The 27,411-nt window shown below is 39.1% G+C and overlaps 1 protein-coding gene across 8 annotated transcripts in view; it reads left to right on the top strand.

Annotated features, from left to right (window-relative positions):
- The window catches only part of OTUD7A (OTU deubiquitinase 7A), a 431,998-nt gene extending 416,118 nt beyond the window's left edge, over positions 1 to 15,880 (top strand). For all 8 annotated transcript variants that reach the window (XM_007479500.3, XM_007479503.3, XM_056807877.1 and 5 more), the window contains 3 exons: positions 9,598 to 9,712; positions 10,055 to 10,139; positions 14,265 to 15,880. In XM_007479500.3, coding sequence (XP_007479562.1) covers positions 9,598 to 9,712; positions 10,055 to 10,139; positions 14,265 to 15,692 — 1,628 coding nt within the window. In that variant the 3' untranslated portion in view covers positions 15,693 to 15,880. The remainder of the gene's footprint in view (positions 1 to 9,597; positions 9,713 to 10,054; positions 10,140 to 14,264) is intronic.
- Positions 15,881 to 27,411: the final 11,531 nt, after the last annotated feature.

The raw sequence follows: 27,411 nt of genomic DNA, 5'->3' as shown, positions 1-27,411 counted from the left end.
AAATCCCTTAATAGTAACAGTTTCACCCTTGTTGCATTTCTGTTTTATAAATGATATTAAAACAGAAAATAAGGATTTTTAAAAATAAATTTATTAAATATCAACTATGTTCCACACCCTCAAGAGGCATTGGAGGTACAAAAACCAAAATGAAATAGTCCTTGTGCTGAAGGACTTGGTTTATAAATTCAGTTTCCTCATCTCATTCCAAAGAGCAATTCATCATCTAGGGGACGATGGATCTTTGACTCCCTACCTTATGAAGTTGTTTACAAAGTGACATCTAAAGATGAGCTGTTGCTAGACTGAAAGTTCCATGAGAGTAGCGATCATCTCTCTCAACTTTGTATCTCTCTTCACTGCACAGAGGGACCCAAGAATCATCTTGTTACTGTTGCTGGCGATGGTGGTGGTGCTGGTGATGGGGAAATTGCTGCTTGAAGGTGACTGAAGACAAATGATTCCACTTCCCCAAGTGGCATTGGGTGCCTGGGAAGCCCCCAGCCCAGCCACTTAAGGACGATCTTGCTTAAAGCACTGCCTCTTAGCCAGACTTTGGCCACCAGATGGCACGCTTGTTCATGCTTAAATCTTTAAAAATGAATGCTGGCCCTGACAGTTGGAATGAAAGTAGCAATGAATTAACAATTCATTCATCATTTATTTAAAAAAAAAACATTTACTAAGTGGCCACAAAGAGCAGCAGACAGTGCTGGGGGAGGAGGGGTAGAAAAACAAAGATAATAATCGCAATAACCTACATTCATTTAATTTCTACAATTCTTATGTCCTAGATTTAGCTACATAGGCCCAATTTCAAGAAAAGGAGGTTAGATAGAGGCTTTGCAAAAAGAATATTCCCACCAAATGTCCTCAATTTGGGCTCAACAAATATAGGCATATCGATTTCTATATTTTAAGGGCTTTTGCATAATCATTCCACAAGCCATTATTAAGCTTTATCTATTAAACTAATTATTATACATTATTTTATATTAGCTCAAAACAACCCAGGGAGGTAGACAAGGATTTTTTTTACACATGAGGAAACTGAGCCTCCAAACAGTTAAATGATTTTCTCAACGTCAATTCGGTTATCAAATGGCCAAATTTGCACTCAACCCTGTAGGACTTAGAGCTTTGAAGTGGGGCCATGATTTTTTTTTATTTAGTTTGGGGAGGGTTACATTTTAAGCTCCAAGTTGTCTCCCCACTCTGAACCATTTGAGTGTGTCTGTGTGTGTGTGTGTGTGAGAGAGAGAGAGAGAGAGAGAGAGAGAGAGAGAGAGAGAGAGAGAGAGAGAGAGAGAGAGAGAGAGAAACCATGTCATACATACTTCTATTTATCAGTTCTTTCTCTGGAGGTGGATATCCATGGTTATTCTTCAAACAATATTGCTGTTGCCATATACAGCATTCTCTTAGTTCTACTAATTATGCTAGTCATTTTTTCATGCAAGTCTTTTCATGTTTTTATAAAACCAACCTTGCTCATTTTTTTCAGTACAGTAATATTCCATTGCAATCATATACCACAACTTGTTTTGCCATTTCCCAACTGATGAACACCCCCTCAATTTCCAGTTTTTTGCCATCACAATGAAAACCACTATAACTAAATTAAAGCATATAGGTTCTTTTCCTTTTACCCAGAGTACTTTGGGAAACAGAACTAATGATGATATTTATTTCTTGATCAAAGGGTAAACAGTTTTATAACTCTTTGGGCATAATTCCAGATTGATCTCCAAAATGTTTGGATCAGTTCACAGTTCCACTAAAAATGATATTAATATCCCCATTTTTCCATATCCCCTATAGTATTTCTCATTTTCTTTTCCCCTTCTATTGTGTTAACTAAACCAATAAATAAGAGAAGCTATCTCAGAGTTGTTTCAATTACATTTCTCTAAATAATAATGATTTAAGGCATTTTTCATATAATTATGTATAGCTTTGATTTCTTTGTCTGAAAATTGCCTATTCATATCCTTTGATCATTTATCAGTTGGGGAATGTGAAGCAAGCTCTTACTAGGCCAGTTGTTAAATTTTCAGTGTCCATGTTTATACCCAATAAATCTGCAAAAGCTACAAATCACAGCTTGTTTTGCTGATTACTTAAATTTATAAAAGGGGTGGAGAAAATGCCAGTAATGTGGAATGAATTTAAAGGCTTACAATGTGAAAGTTTATTCCAAAGTATTGGTTTTTAAACATTTACCAATATGGAAAGGACCTTTAAGATTATGTGGTTCAACTTCATTCATAGATGAAAAAAATGGATTCCTAGGAATAGGATAGTGATTTGATCATGGTCACACAACTAACAAATTCAGGTCTTTTGACTCCAGATCCAGTGTTTTTTCAAAGAGTTCTCAGTTTTCCCATTTGTAAAGTGAGGGTCTTAGACTTTAATACCTCTTCCATCTCAAATGCTTTAATCCTTTTATCCTCTAAATTATATAGACTGGAAACCTAGATCATTCTCCCTCAAAATCCTGTTCTTTCCACTGTATACACTATCTCTCATGCATCATCCAGTGAACAAAGAATGAAATTCAGAGGAGAAATGAGGGCACTGCTTGTATTATTGTTTTAAAAGAAGAGAATAAAAAGTTATTGGATGTTAGGACGTAGAACTCTAGCCTCCAGGCCTATGTTTTAGGAAGAAAAATTTTCCTCTTGTTACCAATTAGTGCACATTTTCTCCTCCTTATGCTTGATATATAGCTATAGTTAAGAGGAGAGTTTTCAGGCTTTATCTATTTGGCTTAATCAACTTTAGAGGGATTCTCTGTGCTTCTACTTGGTTTATTAGAGAATCCTTATGACTCTTTCTTATATGAAAATAACATGGTAAAAGCAAAAAAAGTCTTTCCTACCAATGACTGTAATTCTGACAGCAAAGACCTGTTCAACATAGGGTCCTCCAGCATCTGCCTAGCTTGGCAAAACAGTGCGTTTTGGCTTATAAACAGCTGCTGAGTCAAAGTCATTATTACCACAGCAAACATTCTACCTCTGAAAGGTCAAATAACAAGATCAGCAAGTTCCTTGTTTTCCAGGATTAAATGAAGACAGTAGGTTGTTCTTTTGTCAGTATTTCTATTTCTCCTGAGGGAGGGAGGGGAAAGAAAGGAAGGAAGAGGAATAGTGTGACTTTCTTCAACTTCTCTGTAGTAGCATTTGGGAACAGAATTTTTTTTTCTAGTCCTCTTGGTAGAAAATCAAATACTAACAAAAATGTATTATAGGAATGGAATATTTTTCTCTCTTCTCACACCTTCATGAATTCAATTTATTTAATAAATATTTATTATGCACCTACTGGTTCAAGGCACAATGCTAGGTGCTGGGCACACAGAGATATAAACTATATATATTTTTTGCATTAAGGATAACAGCTGGTATTTCTATAGCTTTAGGATTTACAAAATCTATTACCTCATCTTTTTGGACCTTACATTGTCTTTTGGACCTTACAATAACCTATAGATGTAAAAGATAGATAACAGGCTCTGTTATCCCCATTTTGCAGCTGATAAAACTGCTCATAGAATCATCATTGTTGTCGTCATCAACATGGTGCTGAAAGAGACCTTAGCCCCAAGAGTTTAAGTGATTTTCCCATGATACCACAGATAGTGAACTACAAAAGCAAGAATGAGTTAATTGTTCATCAGTTAATTATTAGGGAGCAGTTTTTTAAGTATTAGTCAAGTTCTTGGACCCCTGGAGATTCCAGAGACCTTTTCAGGATGCTTATGAGGTCAGTTTTCAGAATAATACTAAAATGTTATTTACCCATTAAAAACTGCATAGCAATGTGAAGCTGAATTTTCTATATAGAGTTCAACCAGAATGACACATTGAAATGGGTTGAATGCAAAAGCAGATTTGAGCAGCAAGGTGGCATGGCAAATAGAGTGCTGGGTTTAGAAGCAGAAAGACCTATATTCAAATTTCAGCTTGAGTCACTTATTGTTCTTGTTCAGTCATGGACCTGACCTTGTGGACCACAGCATCTTGATATTGTCCAGGGATTTTCTTGACAAAGATAGAAGAGTGGTCTGCCATTTCCTTTTCTAGTAAATTAAGTCAGAGTTTAAGTGACTTACCCAGGTTCATAAAGCTAGTATGTTTCTGAGGACAGATTTGAACTCAGGTCTTCTTGACTGCAGGCTAATAATAATAGCACTTTCCTCTCAGGGTTGTTGTGAAGATCAAATGAGATAATAAATGTTAAAGTATTTAGCATAGTTCCTGGCACATAATAAGTGCTATTTAAAGGTAAGCTGATATTATCATTATATGAGAATCTATTTGTCTTCTGTTGAGCCAGGCATTAGAGCAAAACTATATAAAACAATACCACTCTTCTCATGAAATTTTTTTTTGTTTTGGAAAATAGTTATTTTTGTAAAACTATGTTCTTATTTATTATGTATTTAGTATTTTGTTATTTTTATATATTGTATATTATATATAATTATATGTTATGCATTATATTATACATATAACAAAATTGTTAACATGTAATAATTTTATTATTTTTATCAAGGAATAAATATTTTAAAGTTTTATTTGTTTTAATTCTAAAACAGCATATACTGATCAATATGCCCACCATAAACAAAAACCCATTGGAATTCTCAAGAATTTTCAAGAAAGTAGAGAGTCCTCAAAAAGAAAAAAATATGTAAAAAGTATTCATAGCTGTGCTCTTTGTGGTGGCAAAAAAAAAGGGAAAATGAGTGGTTGTCCCTAGATTGGGGAATGGCTGAACAAATTGTAGTATATAATGGTGATGGAATACTATTGTGCTCTAAGGAAGGATGATCTGGAGGATTTCTATATAAACTGGGAGAACCTCAATGAACTGAGGCAGAGTGAAATGAGCAGAACCAGGAGAACATTGTATACAGAAAATAAAGCATTGTGGAACAATCCAATGTAATGGACTTTCCTACTAGTAGCAGTAAAACAAGCTAGGACACTCCTGAAGGACTTATGGGAAATGATGCTAACCACATTGAGAGAAAAAACTATGGAAGTAGAAATGCAAAAGAAGAACATATGACATCATTTATCACATGTATATATGGGTATATGATTTGGGGTTTAGGCTTTAAAAAATCACTCTGTAACAAAAATGAATAATAAGGAAATAGGTATTGAGTGATAACATTTGTACAACCCAGTGGAATTGCTTGTCAGCTCTGGGAGAGGGGAGAGAAAGAAAATGAATCATGGAAACATGGAAAAAATATTTTAAAATAATAAATATATAAAGGAAGAATATAGGGAGTCCTGAAAACAAAAACTTTTGAAACCACTAGTATAGCAGAGAGACTCCAGAATTAGGAAGAACTTGAATCAATGCCCATCTCAGACACTGGATCTCTGTATGACCTTAGGCAAGCAAGTTAACTTTTTTGGGCCCAGGTTTCCTCATCTGTAAAATGAGATGGTTGGACTTAATGCCTTCTATGAGCCATTCTAGCTCAAAATTTAAGATCCTATGAAAAAGTCATTTACTAAATAGTTGCTATGTATTTGGCACTGTGTAAGGAGAGAAGGAACCAGCAGATAGAGGGGACCTGGAAAGCCTTCCTCTAGAAGGCAGGACTTGAGAAGAATTTTGAAGGAAGCCAGAGAAACCAAGAGGCAGCAGTAAAGGAACAGAGCATTTCAGCCTTAAGGGACAACCAGTGCAAAGGCAAAGACTTCAAACATCATATTTGAGGAGCTACAAGTAACCAGCATTGCTGGATCACAAAGTATATGGAGGGAAATGAAATGTAAGAAGACTAAAAAGGTAGAAAAAGACCAGGATTAGAAGAACTTTAAGGGCTAAACAGACAATTTTGTATTTTGATCCTGGAACCCATTGATGGGGGGCGGGGGGGGGGGGGGTGGCGTAGACTTACTCTTTAGGAAGATCTCCTTGGCAGCAGAGAGGGAAAATGTACTAAGTTGACATCAAGCAGGGAGACATCAGAAGATTATTGCAATAATCTAGATGAGTCTAGATGTGATAATCTAGATGAAGACCTTGTCTAGAGTGGTGACTGAGTGGAAAGAAGGGAATCTCTATAACTCATATTCTGAAGAATTGATAAAGTTTGACAATGGATCATATATGTGGGATGAGTTAGAGGAAGGATTGAAGGATGAAACCAAGATTGTGAGCTGGGCTACCTTTAAAAATTAAAAGGAAATTGGGAAAACAGTTTTGGGCAGCAGTGGAAGGTGTGTTCCATTTCTGACATGGTGATTTTTTAAGTTTTTTAATTTTTTAATTAATGTATTTAGTCAATTTAGAACATTATTCCTTGGGTACAAGAATCACATTATTTCCCTCCCTCCCCTCCCTCCCCCTTCCCATAGCTGGAGCGCAGTTTCATTGGGTATTACTTGTGTCCTTGATCAGATCCTATTTCCATGTTGTTGGTGTTTGCATTAGGATGTTCATTTAGAGTCTACCTCCCCAGGCATATCCCTTCCACCCATGTTTTCAAGCAGTTGTTTTTCTTCTGTGTTTCTACTCCCACAGTTTTTCCTCTGAATGTTGATAGTGTTTTTTCTCATAGTTTTCTCCAAGTTGTTCAGGATCACTGCATTGCCACTAATGGAGAAGTCCACTATATTCAATTGTGCCATAGTGTAACAGTCTCTGTGTATAATGTTCTCCTGGTTCTGCCCCTCTCACTCTGTATCAGTTTCTGGAGGTCGTTCCAGTTCACATGGAATTCCCCCTTTATTATTCCTTTGAGCATAATAGTATTCCATCACCAACAGATACCACAATTTGTTCAGCCATTCCCCAATTGATGGGCATCCCCTCATTTTCCAATTTTTGGCCACAACAAAGAGCGCAGCTATGAATATTCTTGTACAATTCTTTTTCCTTGTTATCTCTTTGGGGTACAAATCCAGCAGTGCTTTGGCTGGATCAAAGGGCAGACAGTCTTTTATCTCCCTTTGGGCATAGTTCCAAATTGCCCTCCAGAATGGTTGCCAGCAGAGCATTAATGTCCCAACTTTGCCACATCCCCTCAAGCACTCGTTACTTTCCTTTGCTGTCATGTTAGCCAATCTGCTAGGTGTGGGGTGATAACTCAGAGCTGTTTTGATTTGCATTTCTCTGATTATAAGAGATTTAGAACACTTTTTCATGTGCTTATTAATAGTTTTGATTTCTTTAACTGAAAATTGCCTATTCACTGACATGGTGATTTTGAGATGCTTCTAGGAGATCCATTGTGAATGTCTAAGCAAAAGGCTCTTGGTGATGTAGGACTGTAGCTCAGGACAGAGTTTTGTTGTTCAGTTGTGTCTGATTCTTTGTGACCCCATTTGGGGTTTTCTTGGCAAAGGTACTAGAATGGTTTGCCATTTCTTTTCTCCAGGTCATTTTACAGATGAGGAAACTGAGACAAACAGGATTAAGTGACTTGCCCAGAGTCACACAACTATTATGTATGAGGCTGGAATTTAACTCAGGTTTTCCTGACTCCAGACTTGGCCCTCTATCTAAGATGCCCTGGAGAAAATTTAGGGCTAGATACATAGCTTTGGCAATCATTTAAATAGCAATGATAATTGAATCTGTGGTAGATAGCTAATGGGGTCACTAAGTGAGATGATATATAATATAAAGGGAAAAGAAAAAAAGGAGAGGACAAAGTCTTGGGCAGAAGGAGGGGCACTCGTGGTTATTGGTCTTAAGATGTATGAAGAACCAGGATATACAACTGAAAAAGAGAGATTGGACTGATAAGAGTGGTGTCACAAAAATCCAGAGAAGAGTCTCCTGACATCATCATAACTAGTATTTCCATTGTAACTTTAATGTTTGCAAAGTGTACCCGCAAATGCTACCTCTTTTTATCCTCACAAAAATCCCACGAGATAGGTAACTTTTATTATTCCCACTTAACAGATGAAGAAACTAAGGTCAATAGAGATGAAATGACTTGCTCAAGGTTACCCCACTAGTGAGTGTGTGCTACCACATTTAAACTCAGGTCTTTCTGACTCCAAGTATAGCATTCCAACCATAGCACCATGTTGTAGCAGAGCTGATTCACGCCTGTCCAATGTTAGACTCAAGCACTATTAAAGGCTAATTTCTTCATGATGACCAGAATTAGATATGGGCCTAGAGAGGTCCAAACTGGCATGTGCATGCACACATATTGTATATATAACATATATACACTCACACATATGCACATATTCATATATATCTTTTAAATTGTGAATTTCTGTAAGAGATAAATATCTATATCTGTCTCTAATAGAAATCCTCAAATTAAAAGGTAAGTAGAAGGATCACTAATCAACTAGCAATCAAGCACCATGATTCTGATATAGCAGAATTTCGCATGCTGGCCCAGGGCTCTGAGGGGGGGGTAATAAAAGGTAATTTTGGTGTTAGGTGTATTTTAGCTCAAAGACAGTTCGGTGTACCACCAGGTAAAGAAAATCATCCTGTCCCCATTAAGCAGATCCTGTTCATTCCTTAGAACTGGTTTCTTCCCAAAGCTTACCTTTTTTATGTAGATAATTGCTGATGATAGTGTGATCACAATATGATGCTGATGATTTATATTTATATATGCATTTATATAGGCTACAGGACTTGCAAAGTATATCTCTCATAGCTTTCTTATTTGATTGAATTGCCCTTCCCCTTTCTTTAAAGGTCCTAGAACTGAAACTTCCCTTATTTCTTCCTCCTTCTTTGAGATAATATTTATGTTTATACTCTGACTTTCCTAGTGAATGATGAGGAAGCCCGGTCAAGAATCCTGATTTGCTTCCTATGGATTTGGACATTTACGTCCCAATGATGTGTTCTGAGAATTAAAGAGATCTTTCCAAAATATAAAGAAATGATTTTAACCTGGCACTTAACCACCATTTCTTCTTAAAAATGTGGATAGAAAATATATATGTAGTCTTGCTATCTAGAGATTCTAAAGAGTCTTGCTCAGTCATGGATGATAACCCTAAAAGATTTGGGGTAATCTGCTGCAAACCCTTTATCTTAATGAAGGACTTAATGAAGGACCAGAAACGCTTTAACTTCAGAGGCACATCTTTGAAAGTTGCAAACTCCCCCAAGAAAAGCTAAAATGGAAGTTTTCTTTTGGCTACAATCAGAGATTAAATTCTAAAAGATGTCTGGGGCCTTAACTCAGCTTGAAATGAATCTGTGAGGGCCACACCCCAACCAAATAACAAAAGAACTATTTGCACAGCTTCAGTTTTTACAATATTTATAGGGGCCCAGGGGAAAGGAAGGGAAGAATGAGACTGAGAGATGCTCCTTTATGGAAGAATGATTCCCCACTCCTCATTCCCCACACACCTTTGTGGTGGGAAGCCACGGTCTACCTACTAGATGGCCAGCCAGTGGCCCCATCCCCTGACTTCGTATATCAAGTTAGCCTAAGAAAAGAAGCACCTGGTTTCCAGGTTCCATGTTTCTCCTTCTATCTGGTGATCTTTGAAGCCTCCTTCCAAAAAACCAAACCCCCAAAATGGAATACCTCTTTTCATTTCTTTATCTTTTTTTCTCCTCCAGCCGTTATCCCTCTCACCGACTCTGAACACAAGTTACTACCTTTGCACTTCGCAGTTGATCCTGGAAAGGACTGGGAATGGGGAAAAGATGACAATGATAATGCCAGATTAGCCAAGTAAGACACGGATCCTTTTTCCTCATAGCTATACACATATATTTCCTTCCCAATCATATCCGCCTCCCTAGAATGCTATAGGGGTGGAGGGAAGTGTGAGGCAGTGTGGAGCCCAATTTTTTGGTGGGTGAGGGGTCTATTCCGAGGGGGGGGGGGGGAACGACTGTAATTCTTGGGCAGCTTGGAGGATGTCAACCCATTTTTCCCTATAAGATGCCAGAAAGCCTTGGGCAGGAGAGACTTGTGTCTGTGCTAGTGAGATTGTGTTTGATGTAAGGAACATTTGACATGTTTTAGACTTATTTTCTGTGTATTTTGTTTTCTTTTTCCCAAACTACACAGTTTGATACTATCTCTAGAAGCCAAGCTGAACCTTCTGCACAGCTACATGAATGTCACTTGGATCCGAATCCCCTCTGAAACCCGGGTAAGCCTCTCCTCTCTAGGCAGAAACAAACACAGGCTGGTATTCTCAGGCACAGGCCAAATGCTTTATGATAGGAAAATGAACTGCAGGGAAGAATACATCTACCCGGACTCTGGGCTCTGAGCTCTGGGCTCTGTTCTCCCTCAGCCTCTTTCCCTGGTGACTGGCCTCTTCTTCAGATGCTAGTCTGGACTTGTCCTTCCCACGGAAACTTCCCCTAAGTGCCCTCCTCCAGAGGCCCCCTTGCTGGAAGAGAGATTTAACTGCTCTCCTCCACATTCCCATCTTCCCACGGGGACTGTTCCGCCTTTCCCCTCTCAGCTAATTTCAGGCTCACACCAGAGCTTGAGAGGAGAAGAAGGAGGAGGAGGAGGAGGAGGAGGAGGAGGAGGAGGAGGAGGAGGAGGAGGAGGAGGAGGAGGAGGAGGAGGAGGAGGAGGAGGAGGAGGAGGAGGAAGAGAAAGAGGAGGAGGAGGAGGAGGAGGAAGGGGAGGAGGAAGAGGAAGGGGAGGAGGAAGAGAAAGAGGAGGAGGAAGAGGAGGAGGAGGAGGAGGAGGAGGAGGAGCTGCATTTTTTCTAATGAATGGAAGAAGATTTTTTTTTTTAATTGAGTATAAAACAAAGATGCCTTCCGTCCTTTGTCTTCTTTTCTTGGGAGTAGGGGAGTCCTTGCCTGTATGCCTGTATGTGTGTGTGTGTTTATTTACTTAGCATGTGGGGGGAGGGGGGTTGGTTTTCTTTCTTTTTCTTTTTTTAAATATGAAGAAGAAAAAGGGAAAACATGCTTGCTCAGAAAACAGGCTTTAGACAAGTTACAACGTAGAAATATCTCTCTGCCAAGATCAGAACATGCTGTGCTCCCTGGGAGAAGAATTAATTATAAGCTTTGTGTGTTTGTGTGAATAATAGGGGTGAGGGTGGGAGGGGGCAGGAATGAATGACAAATTCTATGGCTTTCTTCCTTCTCCCAGTAGGTGGCACATTCTTCCTATGTGTAAAACATTAGCCCAGCCAGGTCCCTGATTTGAAAAAGATGAGGCACCAGAGCTAAGGGAGCAAAGATTGGCTTTTAGATGACTTTGGGGGCTCCATCCCATCACTCTCTAGTTGGTCCATCCTGGGAAGCAGAGTTGGGGACTTCTGTGTTATCCCAGCCATGATGGCTACTCATGCCATTCACTTTAAGAATCTGACTTATGTGCCATTCGGATAGGACTAGTAAAGTCTGGGAGAGACTATGGATGTGTTTTTTAAGTTTAGTTTGGTGTTGTAGAAAATGAAGAAAATGAAGTTTGGGTCCTGTAGTGCTCTAGCTATGTGACCATGGGTAAATCTCTCCCCTTCTGGGCTTCATCTTTAAAATAAGGGAGTCTGATTAAATCATTCCAGAGTCTTGAAGTGTACCTTTGAAGCTGATCTTTTCCTTCCCTTAGATTCCAATCTATCTTTGTTCTTCATGTTTCAGACTTGGTTTACTATCTAAGTGGCAATTGTAGACTGTGACTCCATTCTATGGAGGCAGAACTCAAGGATGAAGAGGGTTTGTCTCCATTTGTGGTTACACTCAATGCTTTGACTCCAGGAGAGCTGGCTTTACCCTCTCATGCAGTGTGTGGATTGGCCCTCAGATAAGATTTCTTTTTTCATAAATCAGAAAAGATGTGAAAGAGGCAAGATGGTGTGGTTGCTTGAGCATTGTCTAGTGGAAAGAACATTGGATTTAAAAGTCGTAGGATCAGGGTTCAAATCCTAGAATTATTGTCTGATCTTATATAACTTTGGGCTAGTCTTTTAACGAAAAAAAAAACCCACAAAATTGAGCCTCAGTTGAAAAGGTACCCTTCTAGCTCTTTCTCTCTGGTCTTATGACTAGAAAGGAGAAAGGCTTATCTCTCAACTCTTTCAAGTCTTATCCTGAAATGGTACTAGTGGAAGCCATCAAAACCTTCCCAACACTTTTAAGTTTCAGCCTGAAATGGTAGTGGTGGAAGCCATCAGATGCCTTAAGTTATGATTTTTCAATGACTGGTCAATGGAGCAAGTGATCCTCCCCTAATTATGAATCACTATCACGGTAAAACTAGTCTCTGGCTTCCTCTTCAACTCCCTTCTAGTCCCCTTCCTTAAACCTTAATGTCTCCTCTCCTTGCACCTTTCTTTCCTGTAGCAGATAGCCTGTGATTCAGATCCTCAAGGTCTTTTACTAAGCTACACAGTGGACAGAATGTTGGCCTCGGAGTCAAGACAACTTTAGTTAAAATTCTGCCTCTGGCGATTCTTAGCTTGTGACCCTGAACAAGTTATTTAAACCTTCTGTGCCTCAGTTTTATCATCTGTAAGAAGGGAATAATAATAGCACCTACCTCACAGGGTTGTTGTGAGGTTCATATGAGATAACATTTTGGCAAACTTTAAAGCACTATATAAATGTTGGCTATTGTTATTATTAATTAGGGTAATTAATAATAATAAATGGATCCTTAATTAGATACTAGTTTGAGGTGCTATATTTCCCAGGGGTAATTGTAATAGGGGAGGATGAAAGATCAAAAAGCTAATTATTAGACCAAAGAAGTGAATCTCTAATGGTAAAATTTCAGCTACCATGAGAGATAAGGGGAAAGATCTTTTTTCTGCAGTTTTTTTTTACTAGGGATTTTACTTTTAAATTATATCTATCTATCTTAAAATTAGTCCTAAGAATATTCATTGAATTTTTTTTGTTATTTCACATTGCCTCCATATTTACAATTCCTCCTCCCCTACCATACCTCTTCCCAGTGTTTACTGAAACCCTTCCCATCCTCCAAGACCTTAATCCATATAGCCTTCTTCCATCACTCCTACCAAATAGCTCCTCCCTCTGAACTCTTCTACTTACCTGTACCACCACAACTATTGATACTTGGCCTCTATTAGTTAAATTCTCTGTTGTTATTGGGGCAACTAGATGGTGAAGTGGATAGAGTGTGGGGCTGGGAGGCAGGGCAACTCATATTTCTGTGTTCAGTTCTGACCCTTGGCAAGTCACTTAATCCTGTTTGCCTCAGTTGCCTTATTTGTAAAATGACATCTTTTCTACCTCTTAGTTGCCTATGTTTCCCAATGTACTAAATTCCAATTACTTTGAGGACAGACAATATGCTTCTCTTAACTTCTTTGTATCAGTAGATGCAGTATTGCTTTGCCTGTAAGAGGTGCTCAGTGAGCTTTTTGATGGATGGGTGGATGGATGGATGGATGGATGGATACATAACATGGTTCTTCAAAAACGAGAGATAGATTATTGGGATCATTAGATTTTGATACTAATTAATATTTCTATGACCTTGTACAAAAAACTTCTCCGTCTGGCTTTCAGTTTTTTCCTTTGTAAAATGAGGGGGTTTGATCTAGGTGACATCTGAGATCCCTCCAGGTTCTAATTCTGTAGTCCTATGAATCTGTATTTAGATTCATGAGCCTTTCCTGTCCAGTCTTCAGGGCTGGGGGAGGACAGGAAAGAAGCAATTGGCATGCTTTGGAGCATAATATGATTGTCATTGACCTAAGTTGCTTGAGTTTCCTAAAGTGTGCGGGAATCTGGGGGCTCCCTATCTAGATTCAGTGATTACCCTCCAGAGGTTGGTCATCCAAGGGTCACTCTTACAGATGCAGTTCCCTTCACCCCACCCCAAACACCCAACTTTCCTGTTTCTAGGCAACCTCCTTTAAGATTTCACTGAAGAAAGAAAGAAGAAAAGAAACCCAAGCTCCATTTTCAGAAATGTCGTCAGATGGCAACAATCCTGCTAATTTAACATGCAGATTATAGGGTCTCTACAGTGCATTAGTATAAACGCCTTCGGTCATGCCTTTTAAAAACCCTGCTCATTATTGCTGCCGAATAGATCATGTTTCTGTCCCTCCAGATTTTCCTCTAAGCACTTCATGTCCTGTGCATAAAAAAGGGGCTAATTAAATAGTACACAGAGACTAGTCAGAGTGTAGCCTTAAAGGTCAAAATCACAAGATCAAGAGGGATTTTGTTATTGGCTTTTTTGTTTTATTTTGTTTTTTAAGGTTAAGCTTTTTCTTAACAATGGTCTTTCTTAGCTCTCATTTATTCCTAATTTTTTTTGATAGGCTCCTTTGGCCCAGCCCGAATCTCCTACAGCTTCTGCGGGGGAGGATGTTCAGTCTCTGGCTGACTCCATGGACTCAGACCGAGATTCCATCTGTAGTAATTCCAATAGCAATAATGGCAAAAATGGAAAAGAAAAAGAGAAAGATAAACAGAGAAAGGAAAAGGACAAGAACAGGACCGATTCTGTGGCCAATAAGCTGGGGAGCCTCAGCAAAACCCTTGGAATCAAACTGAAGAAGAACATGGGAGGCCTTGGGGGTCTGGTCCATGGGAAAATGGGACGAGCCAATTCAGGGAATGGGAAGAATGGTGATGGGACCGATAAAGTCAAGGAGAAGAAGTCTAAATCTCGAAAAGGCAGCAAGGAGGAGTCAGGCCAGTCAGCGAGCACATCTCCCTCAGAAAAAAACACCCCATCTCCCACAGACAAGGCAAGTGTATCTCCCGTCGAGAAAAACACCAAGACTCTCTCAGATAAGCAGTCAGATCCTTGGAAGTACAGTACTGATGTGAAGCTAAGCCTTAACATCTTGAGGGCCGCCATGCAAGGAGAGCGTAAGTTCATCTTTGCTGGTCTCCTCCTGACCAGTCACCGGCATCAATTCCACGAGGAAATGATCGGTTACTACTTGACCAGTGCTCAGGAGCGCTTCAATGCGGAGCAGGAACAGAAACGGAAGGAGGCAGAGAAGAAAGCTTCTCTCAGTGGGTCCTCTTGCAGGAAATTGGAACAAGAGGCCTTCTCCAAGGAAAAACTGGAATCGTCCCCTCAGGACAGGGCATCACCAGTCTTGCCTCAAAGCCATACAACTCAACTTGTTTTAAAATTTAAAGACCGTACCAGTCCCACCCCAGGGTCATTTTCTTCCCCTAGCAACAGCGCCAAGAGGAATGGCCCCACTCCCGTTTCCGCCCACTATAGCCATACTCCACCAGTCCAGAGGCAAAGCGTGATCCATTTGCATGATGTCAACTCCAAGCCGTCCAGCTTCCAGGATGATACCTACAAGCCAGTGGTTGGCACTCTCAAAACCTGTGCCACGTACCCCCAGCAAAATAGATCCCTGTCGTCACAGAGCTACAGCCCAGCCCGAATAGCGGGCATCCGCACAGTGAACACAGTGGAATCTTTGACCTATGCCCTGCCCACAGAACACAAGTCCCAGACATACACCAATGGCTTTAACACTGGTGACATTAGAGACTGCTTGGAGTATGCCGATGAGGAAGCCCCACAGACGTGGTTGAACAATGATAAAAACAGAGGCCGAAGCACAGTTTGCCCCATCTATTCCATTCAGCAGAACCGTTGTAAGAAGGAGAACTGTTCCTTTTATGGTCGCCCAGAGACTGAAAATTATTGTTCCTACTGCTACAAAGAGGAGCTCAAGAGGAGAGAGAGAGAGACCAAGGGACACCGGCACTGAAGACTTCCGAAGCGCTTCCAAAACCAATTAGTCTCATCATTTTTTTTTTCTTACGAAGGTAAAAAGTGGATGACAGAGGAAAGCCGGTCCTTCCCAAAGGGAATGACAGTCACTGTCAAGCTGGTGGCTTCTATTTGGGGAAAACACAGAAATCAGAGATGAATTTATCATAAAGAATTTATTTTCCATTTTGTCAGTGTCTTTTTTACACACCCTGGTCAGCTGAAAGGTTCTTTAAAACCCTTTTTTGTCAGTGCTGTGTCTATGTGTGGTCAGAAATCACTAATGGTGCCTGAACTTCCACTGACGTCACTCAGGTAGTAGAAGGATAGGGGGGAAAGTCATAATATTGGACATGTGATGATGTCTTAGGAAAGCATCTGCCTCATACACGTTGAAGATCCAATAGCCATCAGGAGAATCTTTGTGTTCCTCAAGAAAATAAATAAATTCCATAGCCCTTTGTTTTGAGAAGGGGTTAATTTTTCATACTTTTCTTAAAAAAAAAAAAAACATGGTGACCGACATCTTCCATGGTAGTTGACATTTGTATTAATTCAATTAGCAGTGCATTACGTAAAAACAGAATGTAAAGAGGAGGTCCATGTTGGTAGCTTTGCTGGGTATGCTTGTTAGCACATTTAAAAAGAGTGTTTCATGCTTCTTTCCACTCCCCAACTCACTCCACTTGGGTGGGGAGGTGGCTGGTAAGGTCTTTTGACTCTGTCTGATATGATGATCATTGTTATTGACCCTTTAGGAATATAAGGCTTCATCCCATAAGCAAACCCTCTGGTCATGTTCATCTGTCTAGAGGCGACATTTACACTGCCATCAAAAGTAGCCCAGTTATCTCTAAAATGGGTACACTATAACCTACCTCACAGGAGTGTTGTGAGGTTTCTGTTCAAGTCTGTCAGCTGCTTGGAGATCCTCAGATGATAGGAATTATTCAAGAAGGAAACAGGATGAAATCCCTGCCACTCACCACAAAGGCAGGTGGGATGTATAAAACTCAGTGAGCTCATCCTGGTACGTGATCAGAATGATAGCAGTCCACTCAGATTTTTTATTTGACCGCCTTTTTTTTTTTCATGGACTTTTGACCATGGGCATGTGGAAAACTTACGTAGCCAAGGGTGTGGCAGATGGTAGGTCAGGGAGCCATTTTGGCTTGGACAAAGAACATGTACTGGTCAGCTTGTGAGCTTACTATGGAGACGAGCTTTGAGATATGAGTGGTAAAAGAGTTCTGAACCTCCACCCATCTGAATTGGGTGGAATTGGTGACGAGAGAGACATATTCCTCTCTGATTAATTCAGGCCAAGGCCAGAGTGTTCTGTGCTGAATTTATAGAACCAACACCAGATATTATCGATCCTGTAACAGTTTTTGACCATAGGATTATGAGACCAAGGCCGAAATTCATTAAATTTCCCATTTCTTGTGTGGTGCCTCCCATAGAAAACACAAATTTCTCGAAAGTGTATCCTTAGCAACCCTCTTTTGTACAGCAATACCCATCGTCCTCTCATGGGTTACCTCTAGTGATGACAGCTTTTTAGCCAAGGGAATGGATAACATCAGAACTTACCATTCCAATCAAATATTAGAACTTGTTTGTTTCTGAGGAATATAAACAAGGGACTGAAACCTCAATGACAAAAGAAAAGTTAAAAGTACTGTTAGAGCCTTAGAATAAATAGCACTCGATTCCTCCTTGACAACTGCTTCTGTGTGAGGTCACAACAATGTCAAGCCTCAGAAAAAAAAATGGCAGGTAGAACTGTCTCTTAATTTGAGCCAATTGCTTCACCTCTGGAGAAGATGCTAAGAAGGAACACTAACAGCAAAAAATAAGTGATACTTTTTTTACTTGTTTTAAGTATTATAATAGAGTAATTCCTGTGAGTGATTAATTTTTTATTCTGCGGCATGTGAGGTTTTCTGCAAGTTATTGGAGTTTTACACGAACAATTCCTTGAGTCAAAATTCTTTAGTAAATAGAAAAAAAACTTTACTGAAATTTTTTTGAAAATTTTAATTTTCATGCTGAACAATACTTTGAATGTGTAACAATTAATAATGCATATGTTTCTCCTGTTATAGTTTTTTTTTTTTGTTACTCAAAAGAAGAAAAAAAAGTTTTTTTCTTTCTTTTCTAAACTCTGGTATAAGGGTTTTCCAGTAGCTCTTTGGATTATCTCATCTATTCATGCCAGAACTGTTGCTTTGTGACCCAAGTTTACTGCGTAAAGGAAAATGGCTGTTTCATTTGTAGAATCCAGAAGTACACACAGATAACTGAACATACGGCTTCTCCTTCTAACAAGATTAAATATGAATTCGACAACTAACCTTAATGATGCTCAAATACACATCCAAAAATGGATAGGAGCCTCACAGGCATCCCAGGGGAGCCATGAGAGCATCAAAGTTGATGTCTGTTTCTAAGTTTTCTAATTGTACAGTCCTTCCACCTGTCAAATTTTTCAAAGACAAAACTTGCTATGCAAATGTTTTACCTTTTTTCCTGCACTCTGCCTGGTTTAAACACATACAGAATCCCCTCTCCTCCCCCATCTCCAAAAAAAAAGAAAAAAGGTCCATTGTAATACAGGAAATTCTAAATTCTATGCTGAGCAATGAATTCTTTCACTTCTAATAGAATATGGAAACCTAGTCTTTTCCCTTGAAATTAAAAATAAAACTCACCCCTACCCAACTGTCATCTTCAGTGTATTAAAAGATAAGCCACCAAGATTAAAAAAAAAAAACATAGAGTTCCAAATTCTACCCTTTAACTAAAGTTTTAGACATATCTCACCACAAAAAGTTCTGTGTCTAAGACAGCATGGTGTGGTTAAGCCAGCATATTGACTCTTCCTGGTATAGGCCCCAATGATATTGATTAAGCCCAGACATTGTGCCTGGCTCTTAATTAAAGTTTGTGAATTGATTCATCCATTGCACATCAGAAGACTGTTGCATCCTCTATCCTTTTTCTTGAGAGCCATCCTTACAACAGTATTTGCAAAAAAGAAACAGAAAAAACAACTATTTTTATATTATAATTTAATAATCCTAGACATCAATATGTTGCATGCTGCATAAAAGTCAGGATTAGGCTAGGTCCCTGGCCAGGGGGTCTCTCTGACTAAATTATGATGTCATGATGAATGGGAATCAGTAAAAAATAAGTTTATCTCTAGAAGATGCATTTTGAGAATGCATAATCAGTTTTAGAAGAATGCCAGTGTGGCATAGTGGAAAAAAAGTATTGAATTGGAAGTCAGAAGACCTGGGTTCAAATTCTGATTATACCACTAAATGGCTATGTGACACTGGACAAGTCAACCTTTCTGGGCTCCAGTTTCCTCACCAGCCACAATGAGGGGGTTGGACTAGATGACAATAGCTCTGAGATTCAATAATTTCTATTTGCTTTTAGAAACAAAAAAAGGGAGGGATAACAAGAAGGGTGATAAATAGTAAAGAACTTTTTTTCCTTAAAAAGGTAGTAATCATAATTCGGAGGAAGACTCCTTTCCCCAGAGGAACTGGCCTAATTAGGTGATACCCTGGCCCAGGTAGCAAATGATTGTAAATGGTCCACTTTCACTTTGGGCCACTTAGTTGCTTTTAACTTTTGATTTTGGTGTCCTTACTGATGTGACAGCAAGTTTCAAAGAGATTCACCAAACATTCATAAAATATAACGTAGGTTATTTCAGTAATTTGCTTAACATTTATTTGCACACTTATTACCTGTGTATATGATCAAAAAAAAAAAGAAAGATCTATTGTTAAAGGAAGGTGTTTATAAGTGTATTCTGTTTGTAGATTTCAGGCTGTATTATGTTGACATTTTACAAGCCAAGTTTAAATTGTAATATAGAAATTATTTTTATATTATTTTCAAAATATGCCACAGAGCAATATTTTGCGCCTTTATTATAAACAGGGTTGTCACATTAGTGGAGATAACTTGAGAATTGTTATCTAGACATTCAACCAGCAGATGAGAGCTATATAGTGTTCTTTAGAGTTCTGAATGCTATTCTTTGTGTGTGTCCTGAATTACCTTTCGAAAGGTGGAATGTGCAAATGTCTTTCATGAAAAAGCTTGATCTCTATTTCTTTTAGTTGGTACAGTTGTGTCCCTTACTTTTCCCTTGTAACAAGTAGCTTCAGAATCCTTAAATTATCATGGAGTTTTTGCTGCCTAAATAAATGTTCCTTCCCAGTTGGCTTAGCTGGGATTCAGAGAAGTTTGACTCCATACATGTGACTTCTAAAAGTGGATTTACTTGACTATTTGCAATGACTTGCTGTCAAAAGTGTTGTAAAATTTTAAGTGCAACCTTTCTTTTTCCTATCCTCCCCAATAAATATTTGAGGAAAAGAAAAAATGCTAGGGGGTTGAATTCTTAAGCTTCCCTAACTTCTTCTAAGTTTCTTGGGGAAATAGCTATTCAGTCACCCAACCTGGAGCCCTGACTTGTTCTAAGATTGCATTTAGGATTCAGGAACATATTTCATAAAAATAAAATGGCCCATAAAAGAAAATTCATATGATTAGGCAACTTAGAGGGTTTTTATATAATCAAGAGTAGGTAAACAACAAGGAAAGTCATGGAAAGTTGGGAAATTGTCTCATTTGTGTGTTAACATCCAAAGGGGAAAATGTGACTATGTATTGCATGTTTTTGCATCCTTTTCTTGGTCTTCTTTTTTCTTCTGCTGTGGTCCATGTAGATGATGTTCATAGAAATCTTATGATACTACAAGTAATTGAAGGGGAAATACGATCAGTCTCACAGATAGCGAGTCCCACTTTAGCCAACCCCAATATTTATTACCAATCTACTTCTTAACCCCTTTTCATTACTTCTTCCCTAGGTGTTTGGTGTTTCTTCTTTTAGGGGAAGTTGGACCTGTTGAAAAATGAGCATGGAATCTCAGACACAGGGTTTTTTCAACTATACCACAGGGTCTATATATTCCAAGGATATCTAAATGGCTGATGTGCATTCTCACTGTGGAAGGTCCAAGGCAATTTGCAGCCAAGTCAGTTCCAAACAGCCTTAAAGTTGTGACTCCCTGGGGACTGGGAGTCACTTAACTAGATACAGCCTCGGTCCCCATCTCCTCCTGTCATCATGGCTGTAAATACTTTTATTCGCCCCAGAGCCTTCCTATGTAATTGTGTGTTGCTCTGCCGGCATCCGTTCTGTCTCCTCTGCTGAAATGCTTTGGGGGTATTATAGACAAGTGTAACTTCTAGAAAATTATGCTTTACCATAGGACACACACACATTGTAGGAAAGGGAGCACAAGCATATACAGCATCTGGTCAAGGCCCCCCCCCCCCCCCCCCGGTCACCCTGGGAAAATCCGAGTCGAATAATTATCAGTATGTCTAAAAGGCTTGGGAGAAGGGGGTGGTCATCCTGTACAAACTTAGACCATCAATCATTCCATGTGTGGAGCCACACTTTGAGTCCTTTTTAGCAAATCCTCCTCTACAGAAAGTCACATCCTATGCTAGGATGAGGTGTTTCAGCAGGCAAGAAATGCCCTGCATTCACAAGGGGTTTCATGGTGGTCAGCAGCCTCTCATTCCAGAAAAACTAAGGCCAGATGCAGCCACCCTTGGGCTCCTCAATATCCCACCCTGCCTTCCCATTTTTCCAGGAGTGTTCAGGAGGATGCAGCCAAGGGCTGCCCCCAGCCCACACAGGAGCAACTGATAGATATCTGTTCCCCTTTCCCTCTTCCTTAGCATCATGATGATGCTTTCAGTCAACAAGCCTGGAAGGAATGCCTCCAGCTGCAGGAGCTGTTCAGAAGCTGCTGCCCCTGTACAATTCCAGGTACCCAGCTTTCCAGTTTTTCTTGCAAAAATGATTGGGAGGAATCACCTTAATTTTTTATTTTGCTCTCTCCATCCATGTAAAAACATGAGCCATGAATCTGTCTCTTTGGAAGTAGTGCATTATATTGATAATGTCACCCCCCCCCCAGTGCCTCAAGGAACTTTACAAATATGCCTGCTGTGAACAATGAAACTGAGTTCATCCTGCAAAAGCCAAGGAATACAAATAAAATTCCAACCCAGATTTATACTGTCTCTCCAGGATATTGAAACAACCAGCTAACTTAGTGGGGGAAAACAAATCACTGGACTCATTTATTTCAGGATGTCAGCACAGTATTCAAAGTTCTTTAAAAGAGAATGAAAGTAGAGTCCATCATGTTGTAGCCCTTAAGATGCCTGAAAAAGGGAATTTCAGCCTCAGTCCCCGAGTATACTGTTATCACTAAAAGTTGGGAACTTAGATCAGGTGAATTAGCTGAACTGACTCCATGCCACCTTACACCCTGATCATGTTCTAGGACATGCTATGTGACAGTCATAGATAACTAATAGTTGTGGCAATATAAATGCTATGAAAGCAGCCCTATGGGGCTGCCCCAAGTGGGTTTGTACTTTGCCCTAATGGGCCTCTCCATAAATGCTGATTGCTCAGCTGTCTGCCCCAGAATTCCAAAGTTAAAGTTGAGAAAGGATCAATGGAACTCACAGCCCCTTGTGGGTTAACTTCCTTGTGATTCTATCTCTTCTCTTCCCCTCTTCCTTCTTCTCCTCCTGCTGCTTCTTTTCTTTCTCCTCCTTTTCTCTTTCTCCCCATTCCTCTTCTCTCCCCAGTAATCTCTAAAGATGACAAATGAACAATTGAAGGATATAAATAAGCTAGAAAGGGAACATCTGACCCAATCCTTCATTTTTCAGATAAAATCAAATTGGTTAAGTGACTTGCCCAAGGTAACACAGCTAAAGGGTAGAATCCAGATTTCCTGATTCCTGGCCTAAGACTCTTTATGCAGCTCCATATTGCTTCTTCATTTATTATAATCATATATTTTAAAGTAAATAAATCCTCTTATACCTAGTTTATGGCTTTTGTGAGCCATTCTCTAGGGGGAAGAAGGAAAGGGAAAGGAATATGCTTTTATATAGTGTTTACTATGTGTCAGGCACTGTGCTAAATTCTCTTTACAACTATCTCATTTAGTCCAAGGGACCAATTCCTAAGGGAGTTGTCCCAAGAGGTTCAAAGAGCAAACTTGAAGGGCTGCTAATTACATATGATGTTGCAGCCCTAGATATTGGAACTGTTGTATTTCAGTCCTTTTGGGGTGGGTTGTAAAATCATGTATTTCTGCAAGCAAATAGTAAATTTTGTTTTCTGGTTTGGGGGTAGGAAAAGGAAGCTACTAGGAAACTACTACTAAAATAAACATCTTTGAGGTCCTAGATCTGGCTGATTTTTCTCACTTTTTAACAGGTGGTTATGGCATCTTGCAAACACAGCCTTAACAACCTGGATTCTGCAGCACAAACGTCATTAAGCAAGAAACTTCAGAGAGAGACAAGGCAGGCTCTTGTCTCATGGCTTCCAATTTGCAATTCCTACCTTTCTTCACTTTTAAAACCCTTTCATGCTATGATCAACAGTGTATTCCCACAGAGTCCAGCTTCCCTCATAGAGATTACCTATTTTGCTGTGGAACCCTTTATAAAAACTATCAGCTGGCACTTTTCTGAGTACTTTGGCTAAGTTTTGTCTTTTTTAAGGGTTGGTGGCAAAATACTGTTAATATTTTGTAGGGCCTTGCAAAGGACTGGGGCTCAATCCAAAGCCTTTCTAACTGTCTTTAATCTCTGGCCTTGATTCCATTGATCACATTTTTTAAAGACATACATCAGTGGCACCTACGGATACTGCCATGACCACATTTTTTTGTTTATAGTCAATTGTCTGGGGCTTAAACCAAAACAAAAAGCAGTAGGCTTTCTGAATCATGTACCCGAGGACATGCAATGTTTCTTAAATACCCTGAATTAAAGATTAACCTTTTATTGCTAAGTTGATTAGCTGTGAACCTATTCTCCCTACTCATTCACAAGAGAATTCTTGCCAAGGGAGTAACACTTCTTCCTCTACTCCAAAATTCTGTAACCTTCCATCAGTTGACCATATGAAGATGTCCATTGATGTTTCTTTGGTTGAAGGATCTTATATATTTGGGTAATGGAATTGGAGCAACTTGGAATGATTAGGATTAGCACAGAGGGAAGAGGAAGAGTTGTTTCCAATAACAGATGCCCAGAGTTAGCATGTGGAGGTATTAAAGGGCAAGAGCTGCAAATAAAGGCTAAGAAAACCAATATTTATACCAACAAAGAAAAGTATCCAAAGTACCCACTAATGGAGACAAAATGCCTCTTTTCAGTTCACTGGTCCTAGCTGAATAGTGGGTTACAAGGTTTTCTTATATATATATATATATATATAAAAATAAATCAAGTGTTAGAACAGTGAGAATTAAACTTGCCTGACTCTGTAGAAGAATTAACCTTCTTAGTAACCAAACCATCCCCATTACCCCCTCCAGAACTGAGCCTAGTATGTTATCATCTGATCATTTTCATGAATTCTCACAGATCATCCTACTAAGACAAATTGATGTTACCATGAAAAATGAAGAAAAGTTTTCTTGAAGCCACAATGACTTTCTGGGTTACCCTATGTTCTACATGTCCATTTTGACATGTGTTCAGCCTGTGTGGAAATGAGTGAATGGTACTTTTTTCCCCCTTCTTCTGTGATTTGATTGACTGATGATCACTAATGTCTTTTGGTGAAACAATACAGTTTTCTTCTGTGTTTAGTTGCCCACCATTTCTTACTTGATGGAAGTGGATCAACAAGGCCATCAATGTTTTAAAAAAATGGGCCTGAATTCTGTTGCTTTGAACAAAATGCAAGTGATCAAGAACTTTTTTCTACATGTGATTGTCATCTGGATAAAAGTCCAATGTTATTTTTAACCTGATCCATTATTGGACAAGAAAGACATGTAAGAGCCGTTTTTAGCAGTTGGGTTGTTACTTTGTAAAGTATTAAAGCACTAAAACCAATTTTTGCAATATGTAGTAAATCTTGCTTTCATTTTGGAAAACTTCCAGTTATGACTGTCGCACTTTTTATAGCAGAACTGTATATTTAATTTCTTTCTTTTATGAAAGATTACTTCAAGTAAATGATAGCTCTGTAATCTGTGTGACCCAGCTTCTCCATCATTTGAAACAGAGAGAAGCTATAATGCCTATTCAATAAAATTAACTTATTTGTAAAGTAGCCAAGTGTGAATTCTTTTGCACACTCATGGATCAGTTGATAAAGGCAGCTTGCCTTTTTGTTCAGTCATTTTAGCTATGTCCAACTCTTCATGAATCCATTTGAAATTCACTTGGCAAAGATACAGCTCATTTTACAGATGAGGTCCTGAGGCAAACAGAGTTGAGTGTCTTGTCCAGGGTACTATGTAGTAAGTGTCTGGGGTCAGATTTGAACTTAAGAAAATGAGTGTTCCTGACTTGAAGCCCAGCACTCTAGCCTAGTTGCCAGCCTTGCCTTTACAAAGGTTTCATGGATCAATTCATTTGATCCTAACGCCAGTTCTAAGAGAGAAGGAATTAGAAGCAGACAACGTAAGAGACTTGTGTTCATACAGTAACAAATGAAACCTAGGTCTTTTGACTCCTGGTCCAGAGATTCCAACTATGCCACAGTGCTGGGTTCTCGATTTACAACTGTAGGATCATTGATTTGGAGCTGGAATGAACCTCAGAGGCCTTCTAATTCAATCCCCTGCATTTTACAGGTAAGGAATCTGACACCTAATATGACTTGCAGAAGGACTACATATGAAGTTGTAAAAAGCAAAGTCAAGTTTTGAACTCTGATCTCATTTCAAATCCAATTGATTTTTAATATAGTTTTTCCTGCAAGAAAGAGGACTTCTTCAGAAAGGTAGATTAGTTAACAAGAATGGGAAATAAGCCAATGAAGAAAGAAGATATAATTTAAACTGAAATTGTTAAAAAACAGTTGTCATGAAATGGGAAAGTCCTTTAGCAACTTTAGTTGTTAGTATCTAAAAGAAAGCTGAAATGATTTAATCCATAATCCTCTTATCCAATAGAGGAAGGGAGGGAAAGGAATAAGCATTTAATATATTCCAACTATGTGCCAGATACTGTGCTATTTACAGATATTATCTCATTTGATTCTCACAACAATCTTGTGAAGTGAGTGTTTTTATCATTCTAACTTTACAGTTGGGGAAATTGAGGTAGACAGAAGTCAAAGGATTTGTCCAGGGTCATGCAGCTAATAAATGTCTGAGGCTGAATTTAAACTCAAGTCTTTCTGATTATCATCTAGCTGTCAATATACAAACAAAGCTAAGATAACCACAAGCTAAGTAAGAGAGAGATATTGTGTCATAAAATTCTTAAGTTTGCATGGCCCACTGTGAAGGACGCATAGTATATTAGGAAATGGAAATCAGAGAAAGTGGCTTTTTTTGAGAGAACCAAAGAGAATAATTGTGTGTGTTCGAAGACACTTGAGACCCCCTTGGAAGCTTTCCTAAACTGGTGCTAGGAAACCCAGTAAATAGAAGATTGATTAACTCCCTTAAAGGGAAACAAGACAAAGAGACCACAAATTTTTTAAAAAGTTCTCAAAAAGGAAATAGCAATTAAATGGGGGGAGAATTCTTTCATAATATTCTCAGGGTTGGCTTTAATGTAAACATTGGTAGTGGGCATAAATGATGGGTATTCTGCATTTTTTTTGTCTAAATGGCCTATTATATTACAGAATATAATCCCCCTCACCCCCACCCTGGATTCTTTCAGGTAGGACCTGAAAGATTCTTTTCAAAGGATGCTTCAGAGAGTACAGAAGGCCTAGTGTAAGTGCCCATTTAAAAGTGAATTACAATATTTATAATTTTGCATTGTGCTCAGGAGACAGTAGGTTGTAGTAGAAAAAGTACTGGCCTGTGAGTCATGAACTCCAGGCTCTAGTCCAAGCTCTACCACCAACTAGCCATGTGGCCATTGACACATCACCTGACTCTGGGCCTTTTTTCATTATCTCTAAAATGAGAAAGCTTCTTAGTTCTGGAATTTTCCCCCTGGAGCCTGCATTGTCCTGATGGTGAGTATCTCATATGATCTACAATTTCTAATCAGCCCCAGCCATGCCTCAACTTTACCCCACAGTCAAGTTCTTGCTTGTTAGAAGACAAATATTCCTCCCTTCCTTCACATCAGCCCCCAGCTCTGGAACCAAAATCAAATTAATATTGCCATTGCTTCTGGGAAGAGTGTATCTATCCACTCCCCAATGGCTTCAATCACCACCCTGTAAATTTCCAAACCAGAATACCTCTCCCCAGTCACCACTTTCCTAGATATGTTGTCTCCCCCTTTAAAATATAAACTCCTTGAGGACAGGAGGGACTGTCTCACTTTTGTATTTGAATCCATGGGGGCTTAAATGTCATTCTTTCATTTGTTTAAGGGGATAAGGAGTGTTGATCTTGATTTCTAAAATCCTTCTCTGGTCCAAAATTCTTTTTATAAGCTGGAGAATACTGCTATGTCCTCTCCCTGAGTGCTAACTCTTCTTGGAAATGGGGCTAGAAACCTAATTAGATACCATATTTTCATGGTGAATAAGGAAAGATCGCTAAGAATGATTTCCTAACCCATGAGAGCATTTCTTCACAAGCATGGTCAACTCATCACAGGAGTATGACACATGTGACTCCCAACCTATAAATTAGGTTGAT

This window comes from Monodelphis domestica, chromosome 1, assembly GCF_027887165.1.
Source record: "Monodelphis domestica isolate mMonDom1 chromosome 1, mMonDom1.pri, whole genome shotgun sequence".
NCBI lineage: Eukaryota > Metazoa > Chordata > Mammalia > Didelphimorphia > Didelphidae > Monodelphis > Monodelphis domestica.
Note: the sequence above shows the minus strand (reverse complement) of the source record. Positions and strands in the feature narration are given on the sequence as shown.